Source organism: Gymnodraco acuticeps, unplaced genomic scaffold (genome assembly GCF_902827175.1).
Source record: "Gymnodraco acuticeps unplaced genomic scaffold, fGymAcu1.1, whole genome shotgun sequence".
Lineage (NCBI taxonomy): Eukaryota > Metazoa > Chordata > Actinopteri > Perciformes > Bathydraconidae > Gymnodraco > Gymnodraco acuticeps.
The window spans coordinates 746301-756128 of NW_022990206.1; the positions used below are offsets into that span (position 1 = coordinate 746301).

The window sequence follows — 9828 nt, forward strand, 5'->3', positions numbered from 1 at the left end:
CAAACTCTTGACCCTCTTGCTTCTTTGAGTGTCTCTGGGAAAAAATAGACTCTTACTAGTTAGCCTTCATGACAAAGAAGTTCTCTTTAAAGTCTTCTCTTGAGGGAGGCATGCACCTGCTGGTGAGTTCTCCTGCAGGTCTACATCGAGCAGGTTTCAGGTGCTCTGATAACCAAACGAGCATGCACGGTATTTGCTAAACACGAAGATGAGATATAGACATAGTTGCAGTGTTTGTCTTAAAGTTAAGCAAGACAGGTCATTAAGCTTATCAAAATCACAACAGTGACACCCAGTTTGATTTTTCCAGATGGATGAGGTCATTGATGACATCATCAGCATGCAGTCCAATTACGATGATATTCAGGCCTACATTGACCCAATCCAGATGCCAAACACAGTGAGTACAACCAACCAACCAACAACGTGTGTGTTTACAGTAATCCTCTATTTTTATACGACTTGTGTGTTTTCGCAAACTAACTGACCCCATGTTGTTGGCAGTTTTAACTTATTTGAACCGGAGATCTAAGAATAGAGGATATCATTTGCCGTACAGATAAAAAAATCTTTAAAGGCAAAGGTAATTGTGAGTTATATTACGTAAAGATGAGTGATTTGACTTGACATGGGTACCCTAATGGCAACTTTATAAAGTTATTATTATTTATTGTTGTTATTATTAAGTCAAATATTTCTAGAATCGTGTTCCAATAGCAGTTTTATTGTCCATATACAAAAAAGCTTTTTCACTGAACTCTGGATTGGAGCCCCTGACCGTATTCTGGGTCATTAATTAAATATAAAAAATATTTAGGTATAATCAACATATAATATATATATATATATATAATCAACCCTAACATTAAAAAAAAAAAAAAGATTTAGTTACATACAAATGATCTAAATTAGACCTTTTCCTTTTGCAATTTTTTGTAGGATAATGACATTTAGGAAGGAATAAGGAATACATTTGCAGTGCAGCATACTGTAAGCCTATTTGTGCTGGCCAAATGGGTCATACACCTTTAATGTTTCACCCTTAAAAAATTCAGAACTAGAATCCTCTAAGGTTGTACAGTATTCACGGGGTAGGAAGTCCTCTGAAACCCTGGCGCACTATACTTCGGGCCCAGTCTGCTCTGAGAGAGTTATGGGGTTGGAAATGCAGTCATCTGTATTGCTGTTCCTGCATCTGTACCATCTTTCTCTGTCTCTGTCACTGCTTTCCTTTTGTGGTTATTTGTCTTTTTTGCTGTTATTGGGATGGTGTTGCAACTTGTGTTAAATCTCAACAAGTCTTAATGAATCTGCTTTGAACCTGCTTTTTTGAGTTGTCAGTTGTTTCTGTATTTCCTCATATATCTTCATGCACCACACAAACATACATACACATTATACACATTTGAAGTGTATAATTGACTTAAGCACTAAACATTCCATCTTTAGACTTTGCTGAACATGGTTAGAAACCAAAGAGAGGACATGTACAGTGCTTTGTGTCTGAGGGAACAAACTCAGAAAATTAACAATTAAACTGCCAGCAGTTAGAGTTCAACTTGTTTACAAGATATTTGGAGAAAGAGAGAGAGAGAGAGGGAGGTGGAGAAGGAGAGGGGGAGGAAAAGAAGGGAGGAGGGAGAGGGGGATGAGGGCAATTTGTGCAAGGGGAAAACAGGCTGAAAGTCCAGTTAGGGGAAAGTTCACTCTTGTTTGGTGGGGAGCGGAGCTAGAAGAAAGACAGGATCGGTGCTGCTGAGGTCAGTCTGCCAGGACAGGGGCGGCAGAGCCAGAGAGAGCTGTGAGCGCTACTGCTGCCTGAGAGAGAAGAAGAAGAAGAAGAAACGCCTAGTGAGGGAAGGTGTAGAGGATGAAGGAGATGAATAAAACGTATGCCATTGTGGAAGTTTTTGAAGAACAGATTCAGCTGGTAAGACACAGAAGCGCAGTTGTATGTCAGTCTGTTTAACATGAATTGGGTGCGTTTCGAGTTTATCTTTCCCATTGAGAGAACCACAGGATGCAGTGAGGGCTTTAACTCTCAGCCTCGGGTCCCTGATTATAAAATGAGACACAGCAAGGGAGTAGGGTGGGTGAGGTTTCCGATTTATTTTTGGTGCTCGTGATGGGTGTTTCTGCAAGACTGAAATCAGAACTCTTGCACGTTCAATTTAATATTAAGCGCCATGTTGAGGTTAACCGTGTAATTAGGGTCTACATATTAGCAGGTTCAACTAATGCAGGCTCAGCTCACTGTGTGGTCGTCTATCTAACTCCCTGCTTCACAACTATGTGTGTGTGAATGTGTGAGAGAGAGGGAAACCCGAACAGCCTCCTGTAGTTTTATCTTATAATATGTTCTCTGTGTTTGATGAGTTATTATTAGTAATTATTTTAATTGGGTCTGCATGCTTATGTATGTGTTTTTGTTTTTGTAACATCACACTGATTGATTAGATTAGGCAATTGATCAACCCTGAGGAGGATCAGTGTGTAAAGTCAGAGTCAGAGAGCAACTCGAAACTCAGATCAATATGTTGGTAGTGCTGCCTTTTCACAGCATAATCACTGCTCTTGTGTAAAGTGTTTTTGTGTTAAAATACTGTAGACAAAGCTCAGAGCCTTGTTCCCAATTGACAGACCAGTGAGCAAAACTCACCTGCTAATCCTGATGGGGATTAAAGCGGCAAAATCCATGGAATTCTTGGAATCTCAAAGTTTAGTAAAAGCCGGGAACACCACTGAATACCAGGCACAAGTGAGCAGTTCAACTCCTAAGTGTGTGTGAGTGTGTATGGGTGGTTAAACTGAGCCATACTGAGTCTCAGTCACGCTTGCTTGTTCAATTGAGTTAGATGGTCTCTTATTGTGAGAGTGAGGCTGCCAGGAACATGGGAGGTCAGTGCAGAAGCATGGAGGATGCTGGGAATGTTTTCTCTATAAAGCACAAGACATTGGGGTGTTCAAATCTGACTATTGACTTGATGCACAGTTTAGGTTAAGTAGGAAGCAGTTAATATGTCAGGGTTTTCCCAACTGTATTATATCATTTAAAATGATGAAAATCAACAAGACAAATTAAGATGTCGTTTTCATATCTAAACAGCTTAACATACAATTACACTTAGCAAATGTGTAAGAAACCCATTTCCTTGATTTATACTTGATTAGATTTTGTTAATGAAGCATATAATTTACATACAGAAGTGAGCCTGTGGAGGTGTGTGTGTTTATACGTAAATGTGTTTAATCTCACATCTCACACGGTAGCCAGCAGATAACGTATCTTCTCCTTCAAGTTCTTTATCTCCCAGCCCTCATTAGCAGTGTTCACATTTGCCCTCACTTCAGGGAGTAGTACACGATTTGTAACGAGGTATAAAAAGTCCTTCGCACTCAAACTATATGGAACAATTAAAAGGAAATCACGTCTTTTTAGGAGACCATGCAAAACAAAATCTCAGCTTTTATGCAATGTCTAAAGTTCAAGAGTTAGGAGACCACGACAAGTGTGAGTTCAGGAGCCGCTTGAGGCAAAGGAGAGAATCAAGCCATAAAGAGAGATACGGTAGATGGGATGATGGTCAATCATTGCTGTGTGTTTGGCAGGCTGCTCTGAGGTGTGATATTATTGCATCATCTCCTGCTATCTGTTCTTTACATCGCCCTAAACGTTAACACTAACTTTATAAGGATACTTACTAGGTGTGAGGAGCTGTAAATAGGTGGTCCTTTTAGAGCCACATTTTGAGTTAGTACTGAACTTTCTATTTCAATTACTGTTTGACTTTGATTAGGTTCAACATTCATTCCCCATGGAGGTTTTTCGGTTTGGTTTATTGCTTTGTTTGTTTCCAGGATACCCTATTGCCCTATTTTCATGAAACTTGGTCAACGGTAAAGCATGGACCATAGAGGAAGCCATTTAACTTTGGAGCATATACATCAATTATTTTTCACTTTTGTCAACGCTGCAAAACATCCAGTGCCCTCCGTGTGCCCTTCTAGTTTTATGGAATCTGACATTGTGTTAAATTGTGGACTTTGGAACAGGCAAAGATGTCTTAAAGTGATCATCATAAAAACCTTTTATGGATTAAAGTGTTTTTACGGTTTTCCTTTTGAGTCGAGCAGAACTAAAACATAAGTAATTTATCAACTGAGTGCTTTTGAGGAATTTTCATTCACAACTACTCTGTTCTTGGACACCAAAGCATTTATTTCCACTCTACTGGCTAATTCATTCTGCACAGCTCTCATAATGAAGGGATTTTAAAAAGATACTATGTAGACTGTTGGTTTTCTCAATGTGTATAATTGTTGTTAATGTGTAACTGTGTATTATGTGTGTCCTCCCCAGCTCCCCCTGTCTAGCAGCCACCTGGATGTGTATACAGGGCCGGGAATGAAGGGTCCAGCCATTGCTATGACCAGCAACTCCTGTCCTGCCAACCTCGCCGTCAAACGAGAACTGACAGGTGCGAAAGGCAAAGTTATACATACACTTTCTAAACTAATAATGTTAGTAGAAGATTATATAGAAGACTGATCACTGATAAATTGTTGAATATTAGCCCCTAGTTAATTGCTTTTTGTTTTTGCAAAGACAGAATCCCGTGCGATGGCCAAGGAGAGACAGAAGAAAGACAACCACAATCTGAGTAAGTCTTTCCCTAGCATGCTCTCTACCCAAATCTAAAATGATATACCTGCTTTTTTCTCATTGACAAAACTGCATATGCCCTAAGACACACACACACACACACACACACACACACACACACACACACACACACACACACACACACACACACACACACACACACACACACACACACACACACACACACACACACACACACACACACACACACACACACACACACACACACACACACACACACACACCATCATTTTCTCTCTTGCAAAAACAGTTTTATAAAGCCTCTCACTGATTTAGCTGACATAGCGGGTGGATGGTTAACCTGATAATTTCTGCTGTCCTGGCACCTAAGTGTAATTACCTGTGACCGTGTTTGTGTGCCTAAACAATTGTCCCTTTTTAGACCTTTTATCTTATATACCCATAATGCATTGATCTATTATTTTCTCATAAACACTACAATACCAACCCTAATTCATGTATTTGTTGATTTGAGACACGCTTAAGTATCAAATCTTGTAGTGTCATAGGTTAAAAGAGCTTTGAACAAGTTCTACTTTTGTCATGCTTTTGATTTCTCTGTACTATTATCTACATCATGTATTTACATTTCTCTCTTTCTTTTTCCTTGATAGTTGAAAGGAGGAGGAGATTCAACATCAATGATCGTATCAAAGAGCTGGGCACAATGATCCCCAAAACCAATGACCTGTGAGTTGCTTTTATAATGCTGTATTTTCAGTATGGATAAAATGTCTTGAATGAAATCTGTTACTGCCTGATACTTATCTATGGAAATGGCCTGTGTATACTCTACTGTGTGCATAGTGACGTGCGCTGGAATAAAGGCACGATACTGCGGGCGTCTGTCGAGTACATCAAACGCATGCAGAAGGACGCACACAGGTCCAGAGAGGTGGAGAACAACTTCAAAAGGATGGAGATGGCCAACAAACAAATGATGCTACGCATTCAGGTAACACAACCACAAACACATGCAAAGAAACACAATCACAGCACCTACGTTGATACTGATGATATTGCCTTCCGCCCGCTGTCTGCAGGAGTTGGAGATGCAGGCTCGTTTACATGGCCTGCCCAACAACTCTCCATCAGCCCTGAACCCCACCGACCTGATGTCTTCTTATATAAAACAAGAGACCAGCCCCGTGGAGAACCTCGCTCACACAATGGCACAAGCCCACCACCAGCCCCAGCACATGCCCCAGAACCAGGGTCACCCCCAGGCCCAGCAGCACCACTTCCTCCCACAGAACCACCTTCACCCCCAGGGCCAGGTTCAGCTTCAGCAGCAGCAGCAGCAGCAGCAGCAGCAGCAGCAGCAGCCCCCGCTTCCCCATCACCTGCAGCAGCCTCAGCCACCCATCCAGTACCCGGCCGTAGGCAGCTCCCAGCCCTTTGACTTTACCCAGTCGCTGGACTTGTGTGATGGGATACCCGGCTTCTCAGACGGCATGTCGGGGCTGGGCGACCTGGGCGGGTTGGACGTCCAGGGCAGGAGAGGCGAGCTGGGCTTCCTGATGATGGACGAGCCCTTGTCCCCTATGGGAGGAGACCCACTGCTCTCCGCAATGTCCCCGGAAGAGTCGGTCGACTCCAGCCGCAGATCCAGCTTCAGCATAGAGGATGGAGACATACTGTAGACACATACTTACACACACAAACTCACACAAACATGCTAAAGTTTTAGAAAAATGTAAATCGGCATCAAAAGTGACACATTTACAGCACGTATGACAGAAAGGAATCAGCCACCATTCAAGACATTATTCACCCGGCACAAACTATACACTTCACACAATTTTAACATGATCCATGACACATGGATGTGGTACAATTATTTCCCCTTAACGGCACGAGCAAAAGAAGGTACACAGCCCTCGCTCATTTGAAGAAAAAAATCTGTATCCTGTAAACGTTTGCGCACACACACCAGTGCTTGTGAGCTTGAATCGTTGCCCAACAGAGCGTTTACAACACTGCCAGGTCAGGAGTTAAATTGCACACTTGACCTTGTTTCTGTAAAGATGGCTCTGAATCATAATTAAACAGGGGACACAACCAGAAGTTAATTAGATTGAAGTTATCAGATACAAGGACAACTGAGGACAAGTTATTTTCTCCTTACATCAACCTCTTTTAGGAACCATAAATGATTGAATGAGCGATAGTGAATACAATGGAAATAGCTTTAAGGTCCTGCATGCATAATTTATCTGAAGGGGATGTAGTCAAGTTATTATGTTCCCTTCCTCAATCTGTTATTCCAGTGTTGGCTTCAGCCTGTAGCACCAGCTGTTTGACAAAGATCTGTGTTAGCCTGCTAAGCTAAATTGTATTCCTCCAATGACCACATTTGGAAGCATTATAAAACTCAAAGAAGAAGGTATATAATCCAGCTTTTTTTTTAGCAAAGCCCCTTTAATTTATTGCACCTACCCCGCCTCCAGCTGTAGTTGTTGTCTTCTCACTAACACACACTGCTGTCTCCCAGTTATACACCTTTAGCCTTGACACTGTCATGACCTTTACTGTGCAGAGAGTAGGAAAAAAAAGTGGATGCTCATGCAGCATGTCGTCCAAAACAGTCAGGTGTCGAAGTACTCAGGTACTGTAACACAATACACAAACCGGATCAGATTTAAGCAGATGATAACCTGAACGGTGTCCAGCTCATAACCCCTATCAATGTGCCTTTTCATTTTTGCAGCTGCTGCTCTTCAAGGAGATGTTTTTATAAGTTGGGGATCACGGCCAGGGTTTAGATTTAATATTAACTTTAATGTTGCCTGTAAATGCTTTAGAGTTTGCTACTGTATCATCCATACCTCGGTCGGTGCCGGAGATAAACATTTCCTCTTTTTTCTCACTAATTGACTCTGAAGGGCCCAGCTTGCATGAGAAGCCCGGGTGAATGAAATATAAAGTGACATGGTTTAATACTGAAAAGAGAAAGAGATAGTTTGTCTCGGCTGACTGCAGAAGTAGTGTTATCTTCACTGTTAAAACACAGCATCAGCACACACTTGCATGCATCCACGTTCTCACACGGTTCACAAACGTGCAGGTGCTCACCTAGTACACAAACATGCGTTATCATGCTCACATACAATACACACAGTGCAGCCTTGAGGCTGTTTCAAATCAGCATGTGAACAAGTCTCCTGTGCTTCAGTCTCTCCCCGACGAGAGGAGTTACGCTGCCAGCTGCAGAGGTCAAACTCAGGTCTGCTGCTCAAACTGCCACCTAAAGGGAAGTATAATCCCACTGGCTAGCTATCACAGTGATGGTGGGGAGGCTGAGGTGGACCTGAGTTGTATCTCTGTGTTGGTGGACCTGGGGCTTGGCTTTGATTTGATATAGCTTATGATCAGTACTGATAAGGTAGAAACGGTAGAGAAAGAAAAAAAAGTTAATAGTGTTTGTTTTCTTTATTATAGTTTGTTGTTTATTTTATCTACGAAAGCACTGGAAACTATATTACTGTTTTGACTTTGTACATGGAAGAATTGTGGAATAAGATTTATTTCAGATGTATGCCACTAAGCCACTTAAATGTATTTACTTGTATTTGTTGTTTTAGTTTTATTTCAATTTTATTCCAAACTACCCTTTCTTCTCAGAGCCATTTTCAGTAAGCTCACTGTAAAGGCACACACAGGAGTGGTTTGTAAACTTCCATATTTCAACTGACTTTAGAGAGATTAAGAGATTATGTACATTTACGATGTCATTTTTATATAATTTGGTTTTTATTTTTCTCTCTATTTTAACTTTGAATTTTGGAGCCAACTTGATTATTTGGTTTGATTGAATTCAAATTTGCTCATTTTTTGAATGTAAGATTCACCAGTGGTTCTGGTCAGACCGAAGCAGGTCGGCGGTTTCGCCATGCCTTCTTCTTGCCTGGCTTTGGTTTCCATGGAGACTGGATGACTACTGACTTCATATAAACTCTGAGCCGATGAGTCGTGGTTGCCATGGCGTGGCATCACCGACCCTGCATTGGTCTCTGCCTGTCTGCCAGAGTCGTGCCTTTTCCCCATCAGCCACAGTTTGACTGTTGTTGTACTGTCACCCAGACAACACTCCAAAGAGCTGCTCAGGCCTCCTCTACTCTTCCACTAGAGGGCGCTGCAGAGCAAAATACACAGGGAAAAGTGGTTCTGATTTGACTGAGAATATAAAATGTTTTACCAGAATCCATTCACTGGCTTTTGGCGTTTTTTTTATTGATGTGACTTGAGAATTGTGCGTATGTGTTTGTTTGCGTGGGTGTGTGGGTGTGGCCTTATATTAAATGGGAGTGCAAAACAATATCTCCTTCCAATCAAAATCATGTGCATTTGGTCTTATTAGGATATGATGCTTGACATTCACTGTGCAGGACGATGAACGTACAGTTTGAAACGAGTTTTTTGCAATCATTGTATGAGAGTTACACAAGTGTGATGTGGGAATTTAGAGGCTTCAGTGCACAAACACTGGTGAAGGGGACTTTTGGGATGAAGACATCTATTTCCAGCCATTAATCTTTAAAATTAAGAATATCTTCATATTTATTAATTTCTACATTTTTCAACGTAGACATCTGGATTTTATTTTTAGAATCATTTATTTTAGTTTATGGATGTTTTTCTATTTTTTGGGGGGTGAACCATCTCAGGCACAACAAATTATTCCATTCAGAATATTTTAGCCTGAACATTTTGTAATTCTAGGTTTACAACTTGTTAAAGAAAGTGAAAGTCTCTTTTGAATGAATGCAAACCAATATGTCCTCCTAAAGTAATGGGGGAAGGACTGCGATTATCCAACGAAATTTGGTGAAGAATTGCAAATGCATTTAAATAAATTGCATCTGCCCCTTCAGCATTTGTAGTTAAAGATTAATTATGAGCTGTCAATTAGTCCAATTTCAGAAAGTGAATATAAGTGATTAGTGTTTGTGCCCCTCGTCTTTGTTAATTTTTGTCATATGCAGATTAATTAAGGTTGTTGCGTTATAGTTCCACCAGAGAGCACTAGAGATCTATATTATTGAAGTGTCTCCTTCAAGTCTCTTTTGTGAGATCATTGTCACAGCAGAGGAGAGAAAGGACTGCTACTTACTACTACTACTACTACTACTACTACTACTACT

The 9828-nt window shown here is 41.0% G+C and overlaps 1 protein-coding gene across 4 annotated transcripts in view; it reads left to right on the top strand.

Annotated features, from left to right (window-relative positions):
* tfeb (transcription factor EB) overlaps window positions 1-9021 on the top strand; it is a 34102-nt gene extending 25081 nt beyond the window's left edge. For 2 of the 4 annotated variants that reach the window (XM_034218326.1, XM_034218330.1), the window contains 6 exons: window positions 311-400; window positions 4361-4487; window positions 4611-4661; window positions 5299-5374; window positions 5483-5639; window positions 5728-9021. In XM_034218326.1, coding sequence (XP_034074217.1) covers window positions 311-400; window positions 4361-4487; window positions 4611-4661; window positions 5299-5374; window positions 5483-5639; window positions 5728-6327 — 1101 coding nt within the window. In that variant the 3' untranslated portion in view covers window positions 6328-9021. The remainder of the gene's footprint in view (window positions 1-310; window positions 401-4360; window positions 4488-4610; window positions 4662-5298; window positions 5375-5482; window positions 5640-5727) is intronic. The other 2 variants (XM_034218329.1, XM_034218328.1) reach the window with 2 other exon arrangements.
* Window positions 9022-9828: the final 807 nt, after the last annotated feature.